A 27721-nucleotide genomic window follows, 5' to 3' on the forward strand; every position below is an offset into this window, starting at 1 on the left:
CACACTACTAGCCCGACCAGAGCCGAAAGCTGCAGGCAGGGTCCCTGAATACCACCTCAGTGGCTATCCCGGCCTTTTCCTGCTTCCAGCCACTAGAGATGACAAGAGGTCTGGGCTCCTCACTGGAGCATGGGCTCTGGTCCTTGCTCTCAGAACCCCATACCTTCATCTTCTGTATCCTTCCTTATGACTGATAGGGTTTAGGCCTCCAGCTAACAAGTAGAGCCCTGTGAAATTCTTATTGTTACACTTCATTTTATCCATACAGATGGGAGGGGTTGTAGAGTGAGCCAACCCCAAAGATCTGGGCCCAGCTGCTCACTCTGAGCACTGGGATCTGGAGCATGAGGTCGAGTCACAGCTTAGGTTTGGCCTGGCTGACTCCCCCTTAATGAGACAGGGGCATCCAGGCCAATCCTGAGCAGCGGTGCAACCCAATAGGTCACAACTGTTGGAGTAAGGATCTGGGCTCAGCTCCACAGGACAAGAGCCCCCACTGTGGAGTGAATTTTTCACTCTATTTCTTTTTATAGAGTGTTTTTTTTGTTTTAGTTTGTGTTGTTTCACATTTTCAAAAACTGTAAGAATGTATAAATAAGCATCCAACAAGTGTTTCAGATCTTGTGAATTACATAGGAAGGGACTGAAGGTTCAACTTCATTAACATTAATAGGAGACCTGGCCTGAAAGATGGACTACAGGGTAATATGATTGGTACTTCTAAAGAAGCACACAGAAAAATTTCCAAATGATGTATCTTATATATAGTAAAATATAGTGATCAAGGCAGAAGCTTCCATCTTGATCAACAGATGCAAAGGAAAACAAAATTGGTTTGTTATTAAAGTTTCCAGATTAAAAAGTATACTATATAATTTTAAGTAACTGTTGAAGATGACTAAATATTTTTGTAATGGTTACCTTACAACAATTCTGATTTTTTTTTATTGCTAATGCTTTCTAATCGTTCAACCTACTCCTTCAGTCCTAATTTGACTTATCAAATTAGGCCTCCTACTGGGAAGTATTAAAATTGCAGTCCCCTATTGAGACAACTACCTGTTTCACTAAACAGATATTGGAAAAGTAATGCATTCCTAAATAAATGCTTTAAATTCTTTGACATTGTCATTCAGTAAATATTTAGAAAGTGTAATTATTGGAGTTTTCCTTAAAGCATTTCACAGTAACACAACTGATGCATTAAGAGGCTTCCATAAATACTTTTATCAGCTCTAATCTTCTCTCAAAACCTGAGGACTCCAACAATGCTCTGCAATTCTATAGCACCTTCCAACATTAATGAAATAATTGTCAACACTCCTATGAGATGTGATCATATTGTACAGCTGGAGGACTAGAAGCACAAATAGATGAACTGCACAGTCACATGAGGGGCTGAGTACTTCAGCTCCCATAACATCAAAATACAGAGTTCAGAACCTGGAAATTAGGGTGTGTTCCCCTCTCTACCACTGAATTTGTGGAGAAGGTGCAGAGACCTACACCAGGTCCAAACTCACATGATCAATGCTATACAGTGACAGAATGAGAACTGAACTCTGATAGTCAAACTTCCATACCTGTGCATTAATCACTGAACTGTAAGTGATTGTTATAATGGGAAGTTACTTCTGCTTAATTTTGGTCTTGATATATTTGCTGGAGGAAAAATTTATTCTAAAATTTTCTTTGAAGTCAATGTGATATTTGTTGAGAAATGTTGAACTAATTTTATATGTTAAGTTTTTCAAAACACTACTGTAACCAACAGTTGGAATTTGAAGCAAATATATGATGCATTACCTTTAGGAATATTTACTACCTTATTTTTATGCACATGGTATGGAAAACAGAGTTTTATCTGGGCCTTCAAAGCTACAAATCATTTTTTCCAGATCCAAGTGTTCTTGACAGACTTAACTCTGAAAGCTTACATGTGCACACTCATATAGGTTAAATAAAAACGTATCTTGCATCAATACTTAACTTTTACACAAAAGTTTTAAATTAATTTCCTTAACTTTTGTGTGTTTCCCAAAAATAAAATAATTCTCAAGTTCTCTATATGACAGAGACATACCAGTAACAAATCAGGAAGCTATATATTCATTAAATGGTCTACAAAATTGGGAAGGATATGCTAGTTTCCTCCCAATAAGAAAAATCAAAGTCAAGAGTAATACTTTAACTGGTAACCAGAACATTTCTATCCACTCTATTCAGTACTAATAAAATTAAGAGATCAGAGCGCTTCATACAGACAATTTTCTGATATGATAAACATTACACTCTGTTCATGCCCTTATTAGACCATTAAGGACAAGCTGAGTTCTCTATCATTGTGCGATAGTTCTAACAGATCAAGGTTTTCCTGCATAAACTGTCCAGGGTTCTAGGAGGATTTGTGTATCCAGTCACTACAGCTAAGTATATTTACCCATCTCTGGTGACCTTCCCAGAGAAGTTAGATTCATAGCACTTTTTGAAAGACTGAGGGAGAAACTCCTTTGTCCTAGCCTATTACATCTCCCAGAACGGATTGTCAGTTTTAAGGATGTGTATAAGATCACATAATGGCTACGATATTTTCTTACATAGTCACTGCACTTCCAGCATCTAACTCAATGGTACGAGATTTTAATTGAGCATTTATTTGGCATGTCCCAGTGGTGTAAGACATAGCTTATGGGAAAAAACTAAGACACTAAATATTTTTTAATACGACTAACCCAGACACCAAGTTTTATGCACTTTCATAGGAGATACTACAACAGAATAAAATCAAATTTAACTGCCTTTTAAATAACTGCAACAGCTACTTTAATTTTATTTCAACAATAATAAGTTATTCATAAATCAGATGGTCCACATGCTAGCGCAAAATGACAAGTAAATAGAGCAGAACACATTCAAGCAGAATATAAACCCTACATATGAAAGGCAATTTTTCTTAAACATGGTGCACAGCCATTTTACAAATGTCAAATATAAACTACCAAGATGCAGGCACTTGAAGCCTTAATCTTCATTAATCCTGGGATGTCAAACAATTCTGGAACATCAAGGGAGGGAAAAAAACCTACCGATGAAAAGATACGTTGCCAAAATTGGACCACGTTAAAAGAATGGCGTTTAATAACTGGATGCAATTTCTCTCTCACACACTAGATGGTAGTATTAAGAATGTTACAGTACTTTCCTCCACTACTTTTAATTTGGTTGAATGGTTTTAATTTATATTATACATGGCACTTAAAATTCCTCAGGCTTTCATTCTTTTAGTGTGCAACTTTACTCATTGTTAGCATGTATGTGGGAAGACAGTTTATGCTATTAAGGTAATATGTTGAAGATTGATGCCATCCATATATGTGGGAATATACACCAGAATATTCTATTTACTAATCATACTCATTTTTAAAGTTTATTATTACAGTTCCAAAATATTAAAACAAGCACTACTAAGGTTTAATCCCAAATTTAAATCATATGTAATTGGAAACACTTTAATGTAATAAATTAGAAGTCATAACAAATCTTAACCATCAAAAGCATCACCGAGCAAATGAGCAGAAACAAGGAATAATTAGAACAGGTATAAAAGATTTCCCAAATATTTCTCTAGCCTTGGGTGGAAAACTGGATTCCTAGAGAATATTGGGAGAAATCTTATAAGAACAAAATGAAATCTTGCAACTGAGAAGCTATAGACCAGAGCAGAAGGATTTCAGAACTGAATGGGAGTAAGTATCTACAATTCCTTTAAAAAATGCTTTCAAAGTGACCTATTCCTAAGTCATTTCTAAATCCAAACACTTGAAGCCTTTACGGGAGGAGGAAAACAGAAGTGGTATGAACAGAAAGAACATGGAAAATTGGTTAGAGATACTTTTGTTAGCCTGCTTTGGCCTTTTCACGTGGTTGGTATTCATAGGTATTGGTTTACAAATGCTCACAGCTGTGGGGAATTTAATGTTAAAGGAGATATGAATTAAGAGCTCTAGTAAGAGCACATCAACAATGTACAGATGAAAAAAATGAAAGCCAGCATCCTGGAAGAATTTCCAGTAGTTGAAGATAAAAACTAAATAAATAAGAGTAAACCTCTGAATTGTGAGCTATTTGGCAGACTTAAACAAACAACCAAAATCCTCTCAGCATTGAAGCCAACACCTTCTACTTGTATTTAAAATGGCACTCTTCTCAAAAAGCACTGGAGGACTTAGTTTCCATGCAATTCTATTATCTCACAGAATTGTGGGGGGAGAGGGGGCACACAGAGGGTGAGCAAATACAACCATAAAGAAGGAAGACAATTATAACCAACATAAAGCCAACATTAGGCTCTCAGATGGTTCTAAACATATTTTTTCATCAGTTAGTGGAGATTACATTCAGTGTATCTTCTGATTATTATAGACATAAAACAGAGAAAAGAAGGCACCTTAAGATTGGTGCAGTTTAAGAGACTGGTACCAAGAGAAACAATGACAGAGCAAATGGACGTTTTAAAACCATTGACCTGGCTGAATGGAAAAGTGATTGGGTAATTACAAAGGACTGTCCTTTCCAGATGTTAAGAATGTATGTTGTTCCACTGCATATTTGCTATAGAGTGCAAGTGGTGGAAATTTACCTCAGAGAACAGTAGCACTAACTCACTTTTAAGCTCATATGATGCTCTTTTCATTCCACAGTAATTTCTATTTAATAAGACTATGGCTTATCTTTATTTTAAGACCAAGATTCAAGTTAACGCTGGATTATAAATAGTCTTTGGGAAAGTGCTGTATGCTGTGGATTCAGGGATGGACAGAGAACACAATATCCATAAAGGATAAGACTGCAGTATATAAGTAATCTCAAATGCATGCTCAAAGTTTTGAGTGTGCAAGCAAAAATATGGATGGCATGAGACAGCAAGTCATGTTGTTATACAATGGTAGCAGAGAATGAAAAAAATCCATTACTGAATATTGAAAAGACAAATATGCTCTCTGATGAAAACAGATGAAAATACATGAAAACAATGAGCTTTTCATTCACTGTACCTCTAGAGATTAGTCATTTTATTCTGCCAGGAACCCCAGGCCCACCACACAAGAGATTATTTGTGGGAAGTTGAACTTGGTTATTATTTTAGCAGTGAAACAAAGAACAAGGAGAACACCAAAGTAGTTTACCTGTTCTCAGAACACCATATTACAGGTTACATGAGAAGTAAGATTCCAGGGGAAAAAAAAAATTGATACTGGACTCACTATGAATAGCAAAGCACATCACTTCACCTACTTCCACTTGCTCTCACATTGTTTCTAATTTTGGAACTATCAGAATCCTACTGGAAACAATATACAGAATCTTAATTGGGCTGCCTGTACTAAATACGTCAGCAACGTATCACTTGGCAGATCATTTTTTGACTTACTGGTTTTAAAAAAAATAAACTTTAATAGTTAACCTTTTTCTTTGTAATGCTACTATTTTAGCCATTGTGACAAAATAAGAGTTTGAAAGCCAACATAATTTCAATTTTTACTTACACTGCAGACTTAATGACGCTGAAGATTTGTTTCACTCCCTGAAGACAATCTAACACATACAATTCTATTAATAAGAATAGGAAAATGCTTAATAAAATCCTACCTAAAACTATGTCTAAGATTAGAATTTCTAGTGTTACATTTAGAGTAAATACAATTTTCTAATAAACTGTCCTAGAGTAGATCCATCTACTAATCTATTTAGGTGTTTTGATTAGTTTAGTTATTTATATAATGTATGTGGATGCACTTAAAATTTCATTGTTCTATATTCAAAAAGCACAGCAAAGTTCTTCAAATTTTACAGAAGCTATTCTATCTTAATTTGGGTCAACCACAGTAGACCATTCCAATTTAGAATATTGTACTGAAAATCTCTCCTGCCCACTCCCCCTCAAAAATAGATAAAGCTATCCAAGCAAGACTTATTCTATGTCAAAAGCAGACCTTAACTAATTAAACTGTGCCCTTCAGGAGTTATTCCACAAACCAGGATTTCTGTATTTTTTTCACATGTTCCGGAGAGGCTAATTTTCAGATATGTGATAAACAAGATTGTGAATATTATGAGCACAAACAATTCATAATCCCTGTGCACAAGAACAGAAGCATGTTTGTAACAAGGTTATCTGAAATACAAATTGAAGAGGATATGAAATAATGAACAGGTATAAGTATCCTACCGGTAGTAGAGAAATGGTGGCAGTAAGTATTGGATCCTCTGCACCTCACCAGTTTTTAAAAAGATGTATGTTTCAAAAAGCATTGTTACTAACACCAAATACAACAAAGCTTTTGAAAAGGAAAGTGGTATGAAGATTTAGCCTTCACATAGACTGAGTTGAAGAACACATTAATCTGTCATATCCAAATTCATGTGGTGCCAGGCAAGCATAACTGTTAGAAATAGTCTCACTAGCATAGGTCAGGATTTAGAATAGCAATAAGACTCTTTTGGGAGAGGTTATCTTTCTTATGAAGAATGTTACCCAAACTCCACTCAAACAACATGCCATTAAAATATATATATATACACACACTGTATACTCCCACATACAGATTGCTAGGCTTAGAAACTATTACGGGGAAAGTTAAAAATACCACTGGGAAATGGGAATATCACACCATGCCTCCCCCGCCCCCAGTACAATTTGCAAGTATTAACCCCCATCAATTTACAGTGTGAAAAAAGTTTAAAATACTTGTGAAGGGCTCTGAAGATGAAAGGCACTGTAGGGGAGGTTGTGAAACCTTTATTCATATTACATCATGAGTAATCGCAGGAAAGTCAACTGGACTATTTATAAACTCAGGTACTATTTAGTGGGATAAATATATCACAACGTGGCCCTATATAAGTGTTCAATTACACCAGATACTACCATCGTGTGTGGAAAAAATATGCACTTTAAGCATTTATCTCATAACCCCGGCCACTTGATCACTAATCCTTTACTTGGCAGACAAGACTTTGGGATATGTTCTCAGTGGCATTTTTGGAAGTTCCATAAAGCCCAGCATGTGGACTGGGTGGTCCTTGGAGTAACTTGAGTCAGGCAGGAAACACAAGAAGGTCCCCAAGAGTCCATTTTGCATCCTTACATTTTTACTTTGGGAAAGTTTATGGCCTGTATTATCCAGGAGGTCAGACTAAATGATCACAATAGTCTGTCTGGCCTTGGAATCTATGAATTTGCCAACCTGTTAAATTAGTTATTTCTCTCACTATTAGAGTTGGTTCATCCACTAACAGAAACAAAGCAATTTATGGAGAATGCAAAACATCTTGGTTGTGTGGATTAATTGGTGGGTGTCAGGGTGCTGGAGCCATTTGCTCTTGCACCCTCATGCACTGGCCAAAAATGAGCAGAAGTCAAGAGTGGAGAAGAGGTTGATGAGAACAGAAAAAGCAGAGTGACAGAAAAACACAGTTCTCAGTAAAGAGGAACATATTGCAAACCTTAAATCCCCCATGCAGTCATGAATGTGAATACGGAAGAGCAGACAAGCTAAGGCATGTGCAGATTTCACAGCAGGATACATTTCTGAAAAATGCAGATACTTCATGGTCTGAAAGAACCTAATTTTGCCTCTTGAACCTCTCCCTCAGCAACAGTCCCCAATGCAAATGTAGGTAAATGGGTATCTACCAGAGGAGAACTTTAAACATAAATAAAACTTAAATTAGATGCTTGCCTTACAATTATAGAAAACATATACAGCTAGAGAAAAACATTGTAAGTGGGCATTTATCAACCTCAAATGTGATTAGCAGAGACACTTTTGTCAAACTGTTCTACAGATGAAGCACTGTGGATCTGTTTGGAATATGGAGGGAAGGGGGAACCCACACCATGCCCTTATGCAAAATACTATTTACTTTGCCAGAGGTATGTTGTTTACTCCACTGAGAAAATTCACAACATGATGGATAGAGCATCAAAAGCAGGGCCATTATTTAATGTCAGCATTAAAGCGGTACAGATTCCTGTAAGTATCTTCAGGCAGTGTGCATAGTCTTATCTCAGCATAAAATATAATTTTTTACACTTCAAAATCCATGTACACAGCAAACAATTTATATGAAGAGTAAAAGAACTGAGGATATGCCAACATCTTCCAGCAATAATCTCTCCTATGTTGTTCTTTAGATTTGTCTATTTTTGCTCATTTCTTGTTTCAATGATCCACACTGAGTCAGAAGAGAAAACAATGTGTAAGGACTTCAGTATAATTCAGTGCAGTTTCTTCACGTATTTTCAATTTTTCATAGCATTCTTTCGAGTCGGCTCATAAATTGGAAGTCCATTCATCTAATGCTCCCCCAGCTCTTGCTTTCTCCGACTCTGTCAGGTCAGTCTTTCCCTGAGAGAAGCCAGCTCTTTAGCCTCTCCATCTCAGGCTAGACGTATTTAATTTCTATTATGAGGACTGTGGTGTAGATCCATTTATAGGGGTCCCAAAGAGGTCATTGTTAAGGCAAAAAAAAAAAAAAAATGTAGGTCCATTTCTTGCTGAAAGTCTCATCTCTCTTATCTCAATCTCCCAATCTGTCCCAACCCTTAATCACTTTTGGCTGAATCTTCCTCTCCTCAAAAATATGAATGTTACTTCAGGACAGTTAATTCTCCAACTGCCCCACTAAAGGAAGTCTGTCTTCCTCCCTGCCCTCCAACATTCATTTGTTCTTCTCTCTCAATGGACCCTCTGATACTACAATGAAATCTATTTTACTTAAAATACACTTCATATTATATTTTTTATACTTCCCCAGATTTACTACCACACTGAATTTTCATAAGAACAGAATATTAACTTTTTAAGAACTCTGTTCCTGTTGCTTATTGCTCACCTGAAGTTATGAGCCTTGGACTGACAGAGTACAAGTTCTTACAGAAAAATAAAATGTCTGATCAGAAACGTACAGATTCATAGATTTTAAGGAAAGAAGGGCCCACTATGATGATCTACTCTGACCTCCTGCATAACACAGGCCATGGAATTTTACCCAGCAATTCTAGAACTAGAAGATTTTTTTTCCTATTGTATACCTGGAAACTATCAAGCCCAATACACCTAATAAGATTTACCCTATTACAGTGACATCACATTGGCTCTTGTGGAAATGACATCAGAGAGGAATCCAACTTCATTTGGGGAAACAGCTGCAGGAGCAATTAACTATTAAGAGAACCTGTGTTTTTATAATCAGAAGAAAGTACTTCAGCAGAAAAATATTTATTTAGAAACTTAACAGTTTTCCATGAGGCTTCAATGGTGAATCAAAGAAAATAATGTGTCATCTTAATACATATGAACAATAAACTATTGTTATTAAACCCCTGGTGTAGCAGGGCTATGCACAGGCCCATATCCACAATTTATTTTAACAGGCATATGCAGTAATTTAAAGCAGAGCCAACACGAAAGCATACCACATATACCTATAAAGCCATTCAGGTCCTGCTCTGGAAAATCATGTATTGCCTACCCAAAGGCAGTGAAATAGTTAACTTGCTGAGTGGGCTGGAAACAGACAAGTAAACCTCTGCAATGCGAATGATTTTCATTATGGTTTGGTATTTATTGTACATACTTTTTCTGCCAGGAAGCTTCAAAATTTGCCAAAAGGAAAGAATTTACAAAATCTTGATTAATATGAGTCTTTGTGACTCATATTTCTGCATTACAACATCAGAAAAGATCACAAACCACTTACACGCTATATCAGGAATAAATGTACATTAGCACTGTTGTATGATAATTAACTATGTATTCCCCTTCCTGTTCCAAATCCAACAAGAGTAATTTATTATTACAGTGCTGATATGTTAGAGCAAATCTAACATCACATTCCTTGTCATAAGGACATTTTAGAGTTAGTAAAAGTGGTTCAAAACCACCCTCTCTCTTTCTCTGTAAGGACTCAAATGTGTGCGTGCAGCTCATAAAAAGGCTCATGAAGGTCCTCCCCTTTCTTGGCCTTTCAAAAAAAGAAAGGACCTCTCTCTTCCTGAAAGAATTTGGGACTAGTTCCCCAAAGGCAGATAGTCTCTGGTAGGAAAGAACCAGAGCTAGCCTATTGTGTTCAGTACCTGAAAAGGGTACATGTGTCTTGGACCTGTCCAAGAAGCCATTTTCTTTCTGAAAATATCTTGTCTTGGATTTTTCTGACTTTGTCTCTTTACAAAAGGATCAGCTGAGCCTGTTCCCTTGTTCCAAAATTATTACACACTTCTAAAACATCAATCACATAATTGGGAAATACAGTTTCTTACAAAGGGGTGGGTAAAACCAAGATTCTCCCTTCGATCCTCTGACAGTATAATCCATGAAATTATACTGGGGAAACTCACCCATGTAATTAGAGGAAAATCAAAAATAAAGAGGTGTTTTGCATTGTGCTTTGAAGGAAGCAAAACTTTCACCCAAATCTCTATAAGTAGCAAATTCCACAGCTAAGGTTCTAGATTGAGAATGCCCTGGCTGTGACAAGTTCCACATTGGTGCCTAACAAACAAAATATCCCTGGTAATCACAGCTGTGACTCAGATGAAAACACTGGTGGTCACTGACATAGATCACACTTCAATTAAGATTCTAGATAACGGACAGGACATTAAATTAAACCTAGAATTGACTTAGCAGCGGTCATAGACAATGGAGCCTTCGCCTGTTTGTCCTGCCTAGAAGTGGGACACTGGATTCTGAACAAGCCGCATCTTCTAGGTGGGCTTTATGGTCAGTTCCAGAAAGAGCATGTGGCAGGGGTCTACCTAAGGTGACAAAGGCAAACTCACCATGGCTACGTTCATATCGGAGGGGAAAGGACAGCCTTTTTGTCAAGCAAAGAATCGTTATATTTCTGGTCACTGATGCGGTGTCTTAATCCAGAGACCGATGCGACAATACGCCACTCTGGGCGAGTCACATTTTCTCAACTCTCTCCAAATGGTGTGGAACAACGATCTCTGTTTTTCATTACCGTTCCCGCCACCCGGGATAGGGAACCCCGTGTAAACGCTATTCCAGCCGAACTGGTTTCGAAGACCCAGCCATTGGGGCTTGCCAGCGTGAAGAGGAGCCAGCGGCCGCCCAGGGAAACGCGACGCCTGCTTCCCGCACCCCCCAGCCAGGCCAGCAGTCCGAGCGGAGAGGCGAAGAGAAGAGCGCGGCGCGGGGCTGAGCGGGGGCGGGCAAAGCAGCCACAGGAAGCCAGGCCACGGGACCGCAGCCCGGGGTTCGGTCCGGGCGCCTCCCGAAGGCCCTGCTCGGGCCGGAGCCCGCGGTCTCCCGAGCCCCGCCGGCAGCGCAGGGCCGGGCCGAGGGGGGCCGGGCGGCGGCTGGGCGGGAGGCCCGCCCGCCCGGCGCGTTTCTCTCGCCCAGGGCCGAGTTTCCGCCTCCCGCCAGCCCCGGGGGCGTTACAGCCCCGGGGGCGTTACAGGCCCGGGCCCCGCCGTCCGTGCCGGGGGCCGCGCTGCGCGTCACACGGGCCCCGAGAGCCCCGCGCCGCCCCGCCCCGGCCCGGCCAACGGAGACCGGCCCCCGGCCCCGCCCGCACTTACTCTCGGTGTCCCTGCCCGGGCCTCATGGCGCCGCCGCTCGCCCCCGCCGCTCGCCGCTCCCGCTGTGGTGGCTGCGCCAGGCCGCCGCCGCCAGGCACCTCTGCGCATGCGCTCTCACCGCCAAGCGCGACGCCGGCTGCGCCCTGGCGCAGGCGCGTTCCCCCCCCTCGGTCAGGGCCCGCGCAGGCGCACTTGATAGCCGGGAGAGGGAGGGGGTCCTTCAGCTTTTGTCACGGTGGTGTCTCAGCCGCGCCTGACTGAAACGCGCGGGCGCCGGGCAGCAGCCGCCCTAGGCCCGACTCGCCGCCCTCCGCAGGGGCGCTGGCGGCAGGAGGCGGGTGCTGGGGTCGGCGCAGTGCGGGGCGGCCAGGACCCCCCCCCGGCGGGGTGGCCACAGCGCTGCCTGTCCTCGCCGTGCCAACGAGGGGCCCGGCAGCCCCCACCCCGCCCCACAACGGGCCCGGCAGCCCCGGCGGCAGGGAACCACGCCGCCCCCTGGCTTCGCGCCCCAGCGCCCTGTAGGGGCCAGGGCTCCCGGAGGGGACGCGGCCTCCACAGCCGCGCTGCCTGTCTGGCGGTAGGGTAAAGCTAGCGACCCCCCGCCAGCAAAACCGCAGCGCTGGGAGCGTGCCCGCGTCTACACTAGGGCCTCGAAGCACGACTGCAGTAGGCGGGATCGCCCCGCTTCACACCCTGCTCGGCCTACGGCCGCACAAGCGTCTCGTGCGGACTCGGCGTGAGAACTGGCGCGGAGGGAAGCGGTGGGCTGGGGGAAGCTGGTGCTGAGTGCCTAGGGCCGCCCGGGTTGGCCCCTGGCCTCATGCTGTCCCAGCGAAGGGGAGACAGGGTGAGCAGCAAGGTGCTGCTTGTCGAGAGTCCCTTGTCTGTGCTGTAAATAAACCGCTTCTCTGCTCTAGGGCTGATAAAGCAACGGGGGGGGGGGGGGTAAATTTCTTTTTGGTATTTCAAATACTTCTTTCAAAATGCATAGGAACTACCCAGCCGTCAGACCCTACACAGGCCCTAAGGCCCCCTTTACCTTAGATTATACATTCTGTCAGCTATGCACATACACCCCTCTGTACCCATAGTCCTCACGCAGGAGGACCACCAAAAGGCGCTACTGTAATAGAAGTACAGTAATCCATAGCCAAGGCTTGGTACCCAGACCTGCTGGGCATGGCTGCAGAATAATAATTAGCATGAGGGGGAGGGGGAATAGAAGTGAAAGCTATTCTCCTGTGCATGCATGAAGGGACCATACATCCTCCAAAAGACAGCAGGGACTTGCTTCTCTAGTCCAGTTGTGCTATACCACTTTATCATAACTTCCACCTCCATCCTTTCATAGCTAACAGCTCAGGACAGAATTGTACTCTATTCTGTCTGGAATGTGCCACGGGCAGTAGGGACTACCATAAATGGGATAATCTCCCCCCTACTAGTAACAGGCTAATTAAACCTGTTTGTGTCTCTTTCCCCAAATGTAAAATGGAGAAAATTCCACCTCCCTTTTCTGTTACCGCAGGTTTGTATCTGTTGCATAGAGTTTACAAAACACAGCTTTTTTGGCCCTCGGTGGTTTGACATTTTTGTCACAGACCCAAGTGGCACTGAGAGAGTTTAAAAGCTTATTTAAATCCCGATTCCTCATACACTACTAGGCCTATATAGGCAGTGGGATTAACCTTTCGGACAATATTAAGGTGACAGAACCACTCTTACATGACGCTGAAGGGTTTTTAGCCCTGTGTAGCAAAAAAAAAAAAGGTGATGGATAAATTAAGCAGAATATCTTGCTTCAGCTAAATTGAGGGCTTGGGAGCAGCATTCATCACTTTAGACAGCTAACCAATTGCTACACCACATGCCATCAAAGAATGGACCAGGTGCAGCCCATCTGGAAAGACGGACAGTTCACACCTTTGTAAGGAAGAGGAAAGGGAAGGCATCTTGTAGAGAAAGTAATGGCAGCCTAGCCTGAGAATGCACTGGCAGCCAGAAGGATGCAGACTGCTGCCACAACTGTTACTAGGAACCAGGGAATTTGGTCAGCATTAAAAGTTAGCAATCTTGTCCACGCTTTGTTGGGACTCTCCTTGACAGCACACTTCCCTCCCAACCAGCCCTCAGAATTCATTCCTTACACCCAGGGGGAGCTGCGGTTCTTTGCTTCCTTCCAAGGTGGCTTGTCTGCTGCTCTCCCTGGCCATTTCACCTGCCTCGTTCCCCCTGAGGCAAGTGAATGCTCTTCCTACCTAGCAGTGAGATGAGGCTGGACTTCCTATGAAAGGCTTATTTCACGTGCTGCCCTGGCAGTACAGGTAATTGGAACTGCACTTTACGGGGGGGCACTCATGTTGCCGTACCAGGGAAAGCCAGGACCCTGCACTGTTTAGCTGACATGGCAGTTTCTCGCATATCATAAATAATTATGCCTTACTTTCTCATCTCTGTCCCTATAATTGGCTGCAAAGCAGATGCCCATGGAGGTTAGTTACCAGCAATGATATATGGGGCATTTGTCCACTCTCCATGCCTTGAAGTCAGTTGCACGATCAGTTAAACAGGTGCATCCTCCCTAGAAGGTTCTGCTCAGACATGGTGAAGTTTGGGCTTCAGTCCAAGAAAGCGTCCACATTCTTGTCCAAGAGGAAGGAATGGCACATGCACTTGCCAGCCAGTGTAGAGCACAAACCTGCCACCCCCTCATTTTTGGTTTTATTTCAGGAATGATGATTTACTGATCCCCTTTGTACCATGATACAGATTCCTCTCAGGCTGCTGGCACCCAGGAAGAGACCACAGACATGCCAACCCCTGACTGTTAATGATGTAAGATCCTGCCCAATTTTAATTGCATCTTTACAACCATAGGTTAAGCCATATCTAGCTGCAGGAGGGGTATGTAGCTGGCAACACTGTCATCTCTGCCCTCAGCCCAATGGTGTTTTCACACTATTTAGGTGAGAACGCCTAGCATTTGTAGAGCCCAGTGTGACACCGGGCTCTCAATACAGCTGCTACCACCACCACAAACATTAGGTGCAATCACCTACTGTAAAACAAGGTCAGTTAGAAAGTTTCCCCCCTTTCAGAACCTCACCAATAACTGAAATCAAACCTCAGTCTGCAACATGTCAGCGTTTTCCAAGAGACAAACAAGACTCCTAAGCTTTTTCTGAAGATTATCAGTGCAGCATCTAGATGCCAGGCATTACTCCTTAGCCCAGTAGCATCTCACTCCACAGGTTACTATTCCTGTCATCTAACTGCATTGTCACCTGACCTCCATGTTCCCAACCCCATGGACACCTGATCACATGGCTGCCTAACCCCATTATCATTTCATCCTAACTACTACAATGGCATTTGTTAGCTTAGTACAATATGAAGAGCCCTGACTAACCCCCTCCATGCCCATGTTGCCTTCCCAAAATCAGGAAGAATTAAAATATATCTGTGCTCCAGGAAGATAGCACCTTCCGTAGTCTGGGCCTTCGGACAAATGCTAACAGTACCTTTCATATGAGAACTGATTGGCTGATGTCTAATTAATCTATTTGCCAAGCCTTATTAATGAGCTACTGCCTCACATTTCAGACTGAGCAGGCCCTAAGCACAGCCTCTCACTGAGTCAGTCGGGTAGTTAGGCAACTAAGCATTTTCACACACAGTATTTCCATTTCAAGGAAATACATTTTGCATTGATTTTCCATCACCTCTCACTCCTAGGGACCAGCTGCTCCAGGCACTGGGCTCTAATCTTCAGCCTGGAAAAATCACTGAAATATGCTTTGGGGCAGCTTGAGACTGACTTTGTCTGTCAACATTTCACAAAGGAATGGTTTCCTCATTGTATCGGACACCAAATGAAACAACCTTTTGAATCCTCAAAGCTCCTTTACCAGTCTCTCTTCCCTGCAAGGTGTCAACTTCAGAAGCACCTGTGAACAATCCACTGCTATGGAAAGGTGATCTAAGTTCAGCTGGGAAGAAAGAAGATACATGAAAGTGTCCTGATTTTAGTCAGAGTAAAACAGATCCCAGGTAGCCGCTGCCGTCTGACAGAAAGGGGAAGAGAAACGACTGCTTGAGCGGGGACCTCATTTTATTGTCAGTGGAATAGAAGTCAGTTAGAAACATTCAGGGCACCAAAATATCCCCCGCATTGAGAGAAAGAAGTCAGGGTATCCCCTTACTATCTGAAGGCAGCTCACTGTTGCTCAGAGATGCTCTTATCTCCTCCATGGCAGAGTCTTTAATGGCTCAGTGGGTTTTGTCAGTGCCACCGAAGCCTCCCCTTTTCTCTGGGAAGGAAGAAAGTGGCACTGGATTTCATGAGAGGTTTGGGTTCCAAACAGGAGCTGGGAGTGCCTGGGGGACCTGAAGGTATCCTTATTTTAATTGCCTGGGCAGCACCTTAAGTGCCTCCTCACTCAGGGCTGCTTGTAAACACCACAGAATGGGAAATGTAGCTTGATGTCTCAAGAGATCTCCTACCATGTGCAAGATCCTTTAGCAAGCCTAGCTCTGGGAACATGGAGAGATCAACACTCTGTGGCTTGTGATCTGAATAAAGGAGTCAATCACCTGATTTATATAGCAAACCCACACGGCAGGGGAATGATGAATCTAGATCAGGGGTTCTCACAATTTTTTTGGTAGCCTCAGAGTGATGGTGGTGGCCACTCTGACAATTTTTCCTAAATACTTAATTAACTTTAGGAAAAAGAAATATGCACATATACATGTCCAAATCATTGTAATTTATTTGGGATTTTTTCCCCAGACTCAATAAAAATAACATACAGTTGTCTCTATTCTTTACTAGGCCTAAACAGAATAGAAACAAATAAGGTGCTTGGTAAGTTCTTGTATTTTTTCTTATGTCTTTTGCTTTTTTTGGTTGCCCTTTTTTTTTAATTTAAAAAAGACATGTTAGTTACTAAGTCTGCTGTGAAAAGTGATATAAACAAACATACAAATACCACATTTCCCAGCAGGCTTACTCAGCCCCAGCAAGCCTGAGGACAAATTAAGCCCTGGATGGGGAGATGGATAGGGAGGCAGCAGGGGCCAGGTGCTGGGGGGGAGTGACCTTGGGGCAGAGCCCGCCACCGTACAGCCGGGAAATGGAGCCTGAAGCCCTGTGGCTGGAGCCTGCCACCCGAGGGCTGAAGCCTGCCCCCACCAGCCCTGGGAAGGTGGGGAACTTACTGGCTGCCTGCTCCTCTAGCTTGTCTTCCCCGGAGGTGGGCAGGACCCAACCATTGCTGGCGGCCTTGGGGGAGGGGGCCACTGCTTTCTCCCCCATCCCCGCCCAGGAGGCTGTGGCTGCAAGAAAATTCCCTGGTGGCTACATGCAGCCATGACGACCACATTTGAGAAACAGTCGTCTAGATACATATCTATAATATGCCAGTTAATGCATCTTGGTGCCAGTAAACAGCTCATCTCATCTTTGTCTGCAGAGGCTGTGCCAGTCCGTGCCAACACCAACATAGCTATTGGAAGGGCAACACAAGCCTATAGACTGCCATGCAGCTCAGATTTTAGTCTTCTCAATCTCCATGGCGTTCAGTCCTGACCCGTGTCACCCGCTACCAGTGAAGGCGAACGTCCCTGCCAGCTCTGCAATGAACCTCAAGCCTGACCTGTGACATCCCTGCTTCTCCAACCAGGGGCACACCTAGAATCCCCTGGGGCAGTGCAAAGGAGATAAGGAGCAATGGGAGTAGAGAAAGCCTTTCAATGGATCCACTTTCCACCCCATGGCAATTTTCTCAGATTGCCGCTTCTAAAATCAGGCAGCTCCTTGGGAAGCATTCCCCTTTCCCCCAGCCTCCTGCAGCAGCCCCTCAGGTATACAGAGCTTCATGTTCAGACAGCAGCCCACTGACCCACGCTCTCCTTCTCTGCTCTCCTGATACTCAGCTCAGTCACAGCAGCACGTGCAGCCTGGCCCCTCCCTCACAGCCTTCTGGCAAGTGAAAGAAAAGGATAAGGGACAGAAAACAAGACAACAAAAATGCTTGCAAAATAGGAAAGACGAGAATGGAAAGAGGCCAGGGTGCCAACTGCGTAGGGGAAGGGAGACCGTATCCATGCACCACCCTATTGCAGGTGCACTCTAGTTGGGAACCACTGCTTAGTCAACATGTCTCTCTTTGACTGCAACCAATAGAGTGATTCCCTCAGCAATACCCACCTGCTATCCCAGCTACACTAAAAAGGAATGAGTGGCTCTATTTACAAGCAACATCCTCTGCTCCAGCCCCCATCAGCAAACATCTGGCTCCTAAAGGCCCAATTTCCATGATCCCTCATTCATTAGACTTCCACAGCCTGCAGAAGAAGCACCAGGCAGACAGCACGAGGTGCTGCAATCACAAGGAAGATCAGCATGTGAGCTGGGCTGGGCTGGTGCAGCCTTTTCAGCTGGACCACCACCATTTCTAGTTGTACAGCTACGTGGCCTTGCAGCACTGAAGACATGAGATGAGGGGAATACACCCGATAACCCTTTCTTTGCCAGAAGACAGCAGTCCTTTTGACTTTAAAGGACAGTTATATTTACAAAGCCACTTTCAGGCCAAAGGACCCCCAAGCACTATACAGGCAGCATTTCACTTTACAGTACTCACTCAGCTACTCATAGCTGAGTCTGCAGTTTTTCTAGAACACCAATTACTGTAGAAGCGTTTTAAGCTCTTGCCTGAGGGAGACTAGAGTTACTTCTTCACAGTGGACATTAATGGTCTGGAGAGTATTTGACAGACCAGTGCTCATATCACTCATGCCCACTGAGGTGCAATACAATGCATGCATCTGGACATGCATGCAGGTGACACCTGTTTGAGCCCTTCAGAAATGACCCTGATCTTAGAGATTCAATTTGTGCTCTTGCCTCCTCTCTCCACCCCGTATTCTGCCACTGCAGAATCATCATTTTCAGCACAACTTCCAGCCACAGGTTTTTGCTTTTGGCAGTACAGATAGCAGGCTAGTCCTCCAAAGGATGCAAAAGCCAAGAAGCAGTAGAGGAAGCAAAGACAGATTGCTCTGTAAATGCAGCACTAAAACTGGGTGGGAGAGGGGGGTTGGTTCCCCAACATCCACTCCAAGTTCTCACTGGATAATCTGTTGGGGGTAGGTCAATGTCTGAGAATTTCACCACGTTCCACCATTAAACTCATTGCAGTTCAGACCCTTCAAAGAACATTCTACTTTAGTTCTTTGGTTTACTCAGCATCCCTCACTGTACCCAGGGGGAATCTCAGTGCCCTGATATTGCCAGCGGGCGTCAGCCCCACCATAAAGGGGTGGCTCCATGTTCTTCAGCGTGTCCATCTCTTCATTAGTGGTCAGACAAAAAGAGTTGGTAACATCTAAACAAGCAGCTCATTTCTTCAGCTTCACACAGAGCTTCAAGCGGATGTCACACAGGAATATGTTCATCAGGTCCTCCCCGGCCTCCTGAGCAATCTTGCTGATCAGCTGGCCTCCCACACCGATCAGCATCTTCTGTACCACAAACAGAGACAGAGGATTATCACATTCACCTCCCTGACTTCTGGCAGTGCCACCTAACTGCAGGGAGAGACAGCCCAAGAGAGCAACACGGTGACTGGGGAAGAAGATAAAGAGGATGTTTCATTTCCGTGTCTCTCAACCTTTTTGATACCAGAGACCGGCTTGCTGCTTTCCTAAATTGCGTCAGGGAGATCTCAGGGACTGGTGCCAGTCCACGGACCGATCGTTGAGAAACACTGATTTGAAGCATCCCTGAACCCTGCCTATGGGGTATCTGTCACCACAGAACAGTGCAGACTCTTGCCCCGTTTGCAGAGAAACTGAAAAACCAGCTACTTGACACTGGGAGGGCCTGTACTCTCTACCTCAGACACAGACAGCATGGTCTGTGCCAAAGGGGAGATAGGTACCTCGAGTGACTGACTGGCCAACTCACACATGAGGCTGGCGCATGCTGTGCCTTCATGCTCTATTCAGAGGGTAAGGAAGGTACAGAGTAGACCCTGTCACTGCTATGCTCCACCTAGTACATAATGGGCGGTTTGGCCTCACTCTGTCTAGACGTACCACAGGGCTACAGATATTTAATGCACTTTACACTGTGCCTGACCTGCAATTCACAGCCCACAGGACTCAGAGTCTGTACTGCAAGCCTAGTGCAGGGCGCATTAGCCTATAGCAGAGAACTGGCTAAGAAACAGGATGTCTAGTATGCGCCATACAAATGTGACTGATCTCCATGGATGCATGAAGGATCCTACTCCCACACTGGGTCTGCAGACCCTCCTTTCTTCTGCTCCCAATCAGCAGACTCCCCCAATCAGCAGCGAAAGAGCATAGAGATTCTCCAAGAATACTCACCACATGGGTCTCCTTTGGGACGAGCAGGTTCTGCAGGATGATGAGCTCCCCACTCGGCCCTTCCTCCCACATCTCCGTCTTCTGCAACATTAGGGCACAAACCCAACCACTCAGTAAACCCCTCCAAAGAGCAAAGTCCCCTGCCTCCAGGCCCCAGAGACTCCTGTTCCGCTGCCTGTCCCTCTCGTGGCCAAGCACACATGCACAACAGGCATCATGAGGGCCCTACTCCCCAGTGAAGGACTTGGGAATAATGCAGTGCCACATGCCCTCAAACATTAAACCCAAACCTTTAGAGATTACCAGGAAGGATCTCTCTCATCATATGGACACTTACGAAAAGCTGCTCTCACTGAGCTGCTTCCTACCTGAAGCACAGTGTAGGGCACTTCTTGTGGCAGATACTCCAGTAGCTTCCCCCTAATTATATCATCACAGATCTCCTGGGGGGACTGGCTTGTCAAAACCCTGCTGTGGTACTCCCATCGACCTGGCTTGGCTTGCATCAGGAGGTACTTCTGTCGACACAAAGGGCAGTTAAAGGGGACCCAAAGTCACCAGTAAAAGTCCTAGGTGGAAATAAATCAAAGATGGCACTCTTAAGTAGTCTGACATGGCACAGTTCCCTTGGTCAGATGGCACCCCATCACCAGCATACCAGGGACTCCTCAGGGAGCTGCAGACCGCAGGCCAGGAGAAAGGGCACAGGTCAGACAAATAAAGGTTGGCTATTTCCTCATACGATATGAGGCTCAAACCACAAGAGTGAGAGGGTGCAAGTCACAAGGTAGAATGAAATTATTTCAGGCTAATTTACCTTCAGCGTCTCCACTGCCTCTCCATTAATAGCTGCTAGCATGAAGATCTCCTGGAAGTGTGGCCAGCCTTTCTTGTTCTTTAAGTCTCTAGATACCTGGTGGTTTGCAATTTGTACTTTCTCTGTGCCTTCCAACATATGATTAGAGTTTGATGCCCTCATGTTACAACTGGTATCTGAGCTAGAGCCTCTCTGGACTTCGCTGGCATCCTGGAGATAACCAGACTGTTTGGAGGTATTTTCAGACAGGCAAGTTTGGATGCTTTGAAGGGGATTGTTTCTGGTGGAGTCCGAATGTATCTTAGACATAGATTTCACTTTCAGTTTCTTTCCATTTACAACTCCTTCTGTGAGCTCAGTGACCAGGTCCAGCAGAAGGGCCTTTCTCTTCAGCAGATCCACCTGAAATAGAAAGACTGATCAGGAATTTGTTCCAGATGGAACTGGGACAAATGTAACTGTCTCATGTAATAATCCAAATCTTGAGGTGAAAGAGGGATGAATCACAGATGTAAGGTCTGCACTATTGCTGCAGGCCTATGTCACCCCCTTGTAAGTTACAAGACACTGGAAACCTTCAAATAAATTGATTTCTTCTGTGGCACTTGCCAAGAGAACAACACTTAGTTTAACCTTCAATAGAGGTATAAAGGAAAGAGGCCCTGTATGTAATGCCCAAGCGCTAACTCACTGTATAAAACAGAGGACTTGGATCCCTCTCTCATTTACCTTGTTCATGACCAGGATGCTGGGAATCTGTGGGAACTGAGAAAGACACTGCAGCACCTGGAGACTCAGACGGTTCTGTGTCCAGCGTTCTGACACATCCACCAAAACCAGAACTGCCAAACAGAGAGATACATTTCAATCCCCTCGTGGCAGATATCAGTCTTTAATGCCCCTCAGCTTGTGGACTCTTTGTTCATATCACCGCCTTTCTTACTTCCACAGCAGAATGTGTACGTCTGAGTGTGCGTGTAGAGGTTCCTAATATGATAAAATAATGCACTTTTCTACATCTTCCCAGTGCCATACTAAATAATCCTCAACAACCCAGCCCAGTCCAATCATCCACACTTCCTCCTTAAGCGTTGTACAGGTATACTATACTTTTCCCCAGTTACATATGTGGAGAGTTCCTGTATGTAGTTCCCCTCCACTCTATCCCCGCACACCCAGGAGCTGCCATTGCTGCTCCACTCAGTACATGGGCACTCGGATACCAGGGCAATGGGAGCCATACAAGTACCCACCGCAGACAGATCAGGATTTGACTTGATATAGTATGAGAACTGGGTTCCCACCTAAGTCTGCATGCTTCATGCTGTCCCATGGATCATGTATCAGGGATTTCTCCAGATTATGCCTGAAAGACAAATACCTATTATGGAACTGCACATGCATCTGATCATAAACTGCCTCCTTTTCCATCCCATGGCAGAGTGGAAGAATTTCCTCTTAAAACAAAAGACAGTCCATTTCACATTCCCTTTTAGTACCCAGATAGTGCAGTGCCACCTTTTGGCCTACATCATCTCTCACTGAGAGTGCAGTGCCTGGCACAATGTGATCTCAACAAAGACTGTGGACTCTAGGTGCTACTGGATTGCTGGTAATTTTAAGGTAGTTCAGAGACAAGAACTGGGCTCAAAGACCTTCACATTCTGTGCACAACACACCTCTATCCCAAGTAAATACCCATTACACCCCTTTCAATCTGCTCTACAAGCTCCTACAACAGAACTCATGTTCTGGTCTCCTCAAACTTTGCCCAGCTGGATTTTTCATCTACCCACATTGAGAGAGATACCTTTTGGCTTTCGTGTGGCTGATGAGGCCAGGTGTGTCCAGGATGATCTAGAAAGAGAAAGCCAAACCAATAAGGATCTTCCTGTAATTACTGACAGGAAGCTAAAACTTCAGTTTGTGCAACTGAAGTAGACTGCAAGGTGTAAGCAAAATGCTATGGATCACAAATGTCTATTGCTGAGAGTTACCTTATCACATGTGGAATACCTACCAGCTGAGTGTCTTCTTCTGTGATGACCCCACAGGCATTGCATCGTGTGGTGTGCACCTTCTTCGATACTGGGAAAATCTGTAGGAAACAAGTCAGATGTGTACAACATCTAAGAAACGTAGACAAAAACAATCTGTCACCTGGTTCTCAGATGCTGCAAAGCTTTACCTTTCTGCCCAAGAGTTTATTCGAGAGGGTAGATTTCCCAGCATTTGGTGCTCCAATGATGGCAACTCTCAGAACCTTGGGGTTCTCTGGCTCATCTGGTTGGTGCACCAACAAGCTATCTTGCTCAGCTGCAGAGAGAGAAATAAGGTGTTCAAGTAAGAACACTGCAGTCACACCAGACTGCACACATTTAATGGATTAGTGCACCAAAGACTCAAAAGATATCACTGCACAAAACAAAATATTAAGTGGCTGACGAGATTAATCTTGAGAGACTACAAGAATGTACAGCCTTTAATCCCCACCTCATGGGATACCCAGCTATTTACAACTGTTGGAACATCTTTTGCAAGTCAGTCCTTCCAAGGCTGTTTTCCAACTTTCCGCTATGCCCTCTTTAGAGGCTGCCTCTATTGCTATTGTTCACCACCTCCCTAGAAAAATCATGCAGGCAGCTGAGTTTACCTTTGCAGTAAGACACCGATGGTGGATGTTGACCCAGTGCACATTCTGTCTTCTCTCTGGAAATTCCTAGGATGGTATCCAGGGCAGAAATGTTTCCATAAAAGCAAGCAGGGAATATGTTGACCCTCTGGGCTCTGTTCTCCAGGAAACAGGCACCACTGACTGAAAAACCAACACAGCAATACCAACTTAAACCTGCTGCATGCTGGACCGAAAATGCTACAAGAAATTCTAAGCAAGATGGCCTCAAAACACAGCTGAGAAATTAGATTTTACCAATATGGGTTCCTCAATCCCACTAACAGCTTATGGTTCTTTCAGGTTACAGTTGGGATGGTAATGACAAGGGCACACACACTACATAACCAGAGAATTCCATAATCAAGGCTCCTAAACCATTAGTATGAACTATGTACGAAGGATTAATCACATTAGAAGAGATATTAGCAAACACTCTCATGCAGTGTGGCTGAAGCCCCTACCTGTAATTCTCCCCAGCCTCCCTCCTTGCTGCCCATTACACTTAGAAAGCCTTCTCATGTGCCAGTTCACACAGCTTCCACAATGAAAAGGGGTCAGCACCATTTCCCAGCATTCATTTAGGGAATTGTGTCTGAATTGTATTGTCCATATCTAGCAGCCTCTTCAGCAACCTGTGCAGAGAGAAATTTTACCAGTTCTCCCACCTTTGGTGCTAACAATGGAACCACAAGTGCAGACTGGGCACATGCATTTTTACCACCAAGTCACTAAGGTCAGCAATGAGCAAGTTCAGATAAACATGATGAGAAAGGCATCTGAGCTGAGTCTACACTAGTACTTCTGTCATTGCTCCAAAGCTGTCAGACTGCTAAGAATTCTCACTTTCTACAAGAAGCTTTGGGGCCGGTAACATGTCCTTTATGCCTGTACATTGATATTTACTATTTGTATCATGCTAGCACCTAGGAACCTCAGTCATGGACCAGGACCCCACTGTGCAAGCTGCGGTAAAAACACACAACAAGAAGATGGAACCGACCCAAAGAGCTTACAATCCAAGTAGAAGACAAAAAACAAGAGATGGACAAGTGCAAAGAAACAATGAGATGATATTAGTCAGCAAGACACACTGGTTTCACACCAGTGGCCCAGTCACTATCAAGTTTTTGTAAACATCACAGCAAAGGAAGAATTCAAAGGAGGCTAATGAGATGGCTTTGCAGATGTTTATTGGGAGCTCCTGACAAATGTGGGGGGTGGCAAGGGAGAAAGCGCAAAGGGGCTTGTTTGGGAGATGGAGGCTGGCTTTATGGGCTGACTTGAGGTGGGTCGTACAAAGCTAAATAGTGACTGCACTCAATACCAAAAGAAAAAGAAAGTGCTGAACAATGACTCCTAAGCACTATTGAACTCTCACGGCGATAGCAGGAAGAAGAGCTGGTTGTGCTCCTTTTGCCAGGAAACTGAAACACGGGTGCTATAACGGATGTCAGGGTACAGTGAGTAACCATAGTGGAGAGTTTCTCAACATGCGACCTAACCATTACAAGGCAGAAACTCTTATTTGAGCAACTGTATACGGAGCTTTCCTCTACACTGGCCAGTTACAGCACCCCCACCCCCAGACCCATCCCACTGGTCTGTTGCTCTCCAGGTCTGGGGAGAGCTCCCTGATCAGAAGACGGGGGCTGAGCACTGCAGGGAGTAGGGAGGTTGGCTCCTGGTGGCCGAGGCTGGCAGTCTGGGGTGTTGACCAGCGTCTGAGTGGCGGCAGCAGAGCACCGGGGACAGCTCCAAACACGCAGACCAGAGCCCTGTAACCAGTGCTGCACTGTGGGTAGCTATCCCACAGTTCCCGCAGTCTCCGCTGCCCATTGGAATTCTGGGTTGAGATCCCAATGCCTGATGGGGCTAAAACATTGTCGCGGGTGGTTCTGGGTACATATCCTCAGGCCCCCTTTCCCTCCCTCCCTCCGTGAAAGCAAGGGCAGACAATCGTTTCGCGCCTTTTTTCCTGAGTTACCTGTGCAGACGCCATACCACTGCAAGCATGGAGCCCGCTCAGCTCACTGTCACCGTATGTCTCCTGGGTGCTGGCAGACGCGGTACGGCATTGCTACACAGCAACAGCAACCCATTGCCTTGTGGCAGCAGACGGTGCAATAGGACTGGTAGCCGTCATCGTCATGTCCGAGGTGCTCCTGGTCACCTGTGTGAGGTCGATCAGGAGCGCCTGGCCAGACATGGGCGCAGGGACTAAATTTGGAGTGACTTGATCACGTCATTTTCTTTAGTCCTGCAGTCAGTCCTATTGAACCATCTTATGGTGAGCAGGCAGGTGATACGGATTGCTAGCAGTCCTACTGCATCATCTTCTGCCAGGCAGGCAAGCGATGAGGATGGCTAGCAGTCCTATTGTACCATCTTCTGCCGAGCAGCCATGAGATGTGGATGGCATGCAGTAAAAGATAGATGGAGTGGATCAAAACAAGAAATAGACCAGATTTGTTTTGTACTCATTTGCAAACCCCTCCCCGCCCCCATCTAGGGGACTCATTCCTCTAGGTCACACTGCAGTCACTCACAGAGAAGGTGCAGCGAGGTAGATCTAGCCATGTATCAATCAGAGGCCAGACTAACCTCCTTGTTCCAATAAGAACAATAATTTAGGTGCACCATTTCTTATTGGAACCTTCCGTGAAGCCCTGCCTGAAATACTCCTTGACGTAAAGCCACCCCCTTTGTTGATTTTAGCTCCCTGTAAGCCAACCCTGTAAGCCGTGTCGTCAGTAGCCCCTCCCTGCGTCAGAGCAACGGCAAACAATCGTGCATCTGAGTTGAGAGTGCTGTCCAGAGCAGTCACAATGGAGCACTCTGGGATAGCTCCCGTACCGTCGAATTGTGTCCACAGTACCCCAAATCCGACCTGTCAAGGCCGATTTAAGCGCTAATCCACTTGTCAGGGGTGGAGTAAGGAAATCGATTTTAAGAGCCCTTTAAGTCGAAATAAAGGGCTTCATCGTGTGGACGGGTGCAGGTTTACATCAATTTAACGCTGCTAAATTCGACCTAAAGTCCTAGTGTAGACCAGAGCTAAGTGAACCAGAACCAGCCCAATGGGGCCTTCCAAAGCTTCACGGCCCCCCCAACCCGGCCCCGCCCCCCGGCTCCCCTCCCCCGCCCGGCCCCAGGCCCAGCTTCCCTCCCCCACAACGCGGCCCGGCCCCGCCCCCCGGCTCCCCTCTCCCGCCAGGCCCCCCCCCCAACCCGGCTCCCCTCCCCCGCCCGGCCCCAGGCCCGGCTTCCCTCCCCCACAACGCGGCCCGGCCCCGCCCCCCGGCTCCCCTCTCCCGCCAGGCCCCCCCCCAACCCGGCCCCAGGCCCGGCTCCCCTCCCCCGCCCGGCCCCAGGCCCGGCTTCCCTCCCCCACAACGCGGCCCGGACCCGCCCCCCGGCTCCCCTCTCCCGCCAGGCCCCCCCCCAACCCGGCCCCAGGCCCGGCTCCCCTCCCCCGCCCGGCCCCAGGCCCGGCTTCCCTCCCCCACAACCCGGCCCGGGCCCCGCCCCGCGGCTCTCTCACCTGTGCGGGCCCGGCCCGACCTCCCGGCCCGCAGCGCCCAGCGCAGAGCGCGGCCCACGGCGGCCATGACACGCCCAGGCCTCAGCAGCTACAAGCCCCGGCGCCTCGCGCCCCAGGCGCCGCCATCTTCACCCGCCGCGGGGCATTGTGGGAGCGGGCGCGGCGGGCTCGCCCCATTGGCTGGGAGCACATCGAGGGGCGGGGCCCTAGCGTGGGGGCGGGGCAGCCCAGACACAGTCTGCGCCGGGCCGGGCGGGGCGCCCTCTGCTGGGGGACAGCCACTCGCTCGCCAGAGCCCCCCGGGGCCCCGGAACCCCCTACAGCCTGCCCTCAGCCCCCCCCGGGCCTGGCAACCCCCTACAGCCCCCCCGCAATCCCCTCAGCCCCCCCGGGTCCCCTACAGCCCCCCGCAATCCCATCAGCCCCCCCCGGGCCTGGCAACCCCCTACAGCCCCCCCGCAATCCCCTCAGCCCCCCCCGGGCCTGGCAACCCCCTACAGCCCCCCGCAATCCCCTACAGCCCCCCCCGGCCTGGCAACCCCCTACAGCCCCCCCGCAATCCCCTCAGCCCCCCCCGGGCCTGGCAACCCCCTACAGCCCCCCCGCAATCCCATCAGCCCCCCCCCGGGCCTGGCAACCCCCTACAGCCCCCCCGCAATCCCCTCAGCCCCCCCCGGGCCT

At 46.2% G+C, this 27721-nt stretch overlaps 2 protein-coding genes across 5 annotated transcripts in view; both read right to left on the bottom strand.

The window, feature by feature from the left end:
* The window catches only part of FAM222B (family with sequence similarity 222 member B), a 46104-nt gene extending 34139 nt beyond the window's left edge, over window positions 1-11965 (bottom strand). For 2 of the 3 annotated variants that reach the window (XR_014714417.1, XM_084651190.1), the window contains exon 1: window positions 11612-11964. The gene's annotated coding sequence lies outside the window, so the exon portion shown is untranslated. Of the gene's footprint in view, window positions 1-11611 lie in introns of all 3 variants that reach the window. The other variant, XM_084651188.1, reaches the window with a different exon arrangement.
* Window positions 11966-14455: 2490 nt separating this feature from the next.
* On the bottom strand, window positions 14456-27176 carry ERAL1 (Era like 12S mitochondrial rRNA chaperone 1). 2 transcript variants are annotated; one of them, XM_084650684.1, is made up of 12 exons: window positions 27041-27169; window positions 23961-24131; window positions 23479-23640; window positions 23014-23141; window positions 22846-22923; window positions 22636-22682; window positions 22130-22191; window positions 21555-21667; window positions 20826-21227; window positions 20377-20526; window positions 20009-20089; window positions 14456-19138 (listed from the first exon to the last, which is right to left on the bottom strand). In XM_084650684.1, the coding sequence occupies exons 2-12, from the start codon at window positions 24061-24063 to the stop codon at window positions 19016-19018; spliced, it is 1449 nt and encodes a 482-aa protein (XP_084506810.1). In that variant the 5' UTR covers window positions 24064-24131; window positions 27041-27169; the 3' UTR covers window positions 14456-19015. The 2 variants fall into 2 exon arrangements, with proteins under 2 accessions (XP_084506810.1, XP_084506811.1); XM_084650685.1 differs by lacking the exon at window positions 23961-24131 and having other exon boundaries at window positions 14457-19138; window positions 27041-27176.
* Window positions 27177-27721: the final 545 nt, after the last annotated feature.

The sequence above is a fragment of the Lepidochelys olivacea genome (genome assembly GCF_965140295.1).
Source record: "Lepidochelys olivacea isolate rLepOli2 genome assembly, chromosome: 17".
NCBI lineage: Eukaryota > Metazoa > Chordata > Testudines > Cheloniidae > Lepidochelys > Lepidochelys olivacea.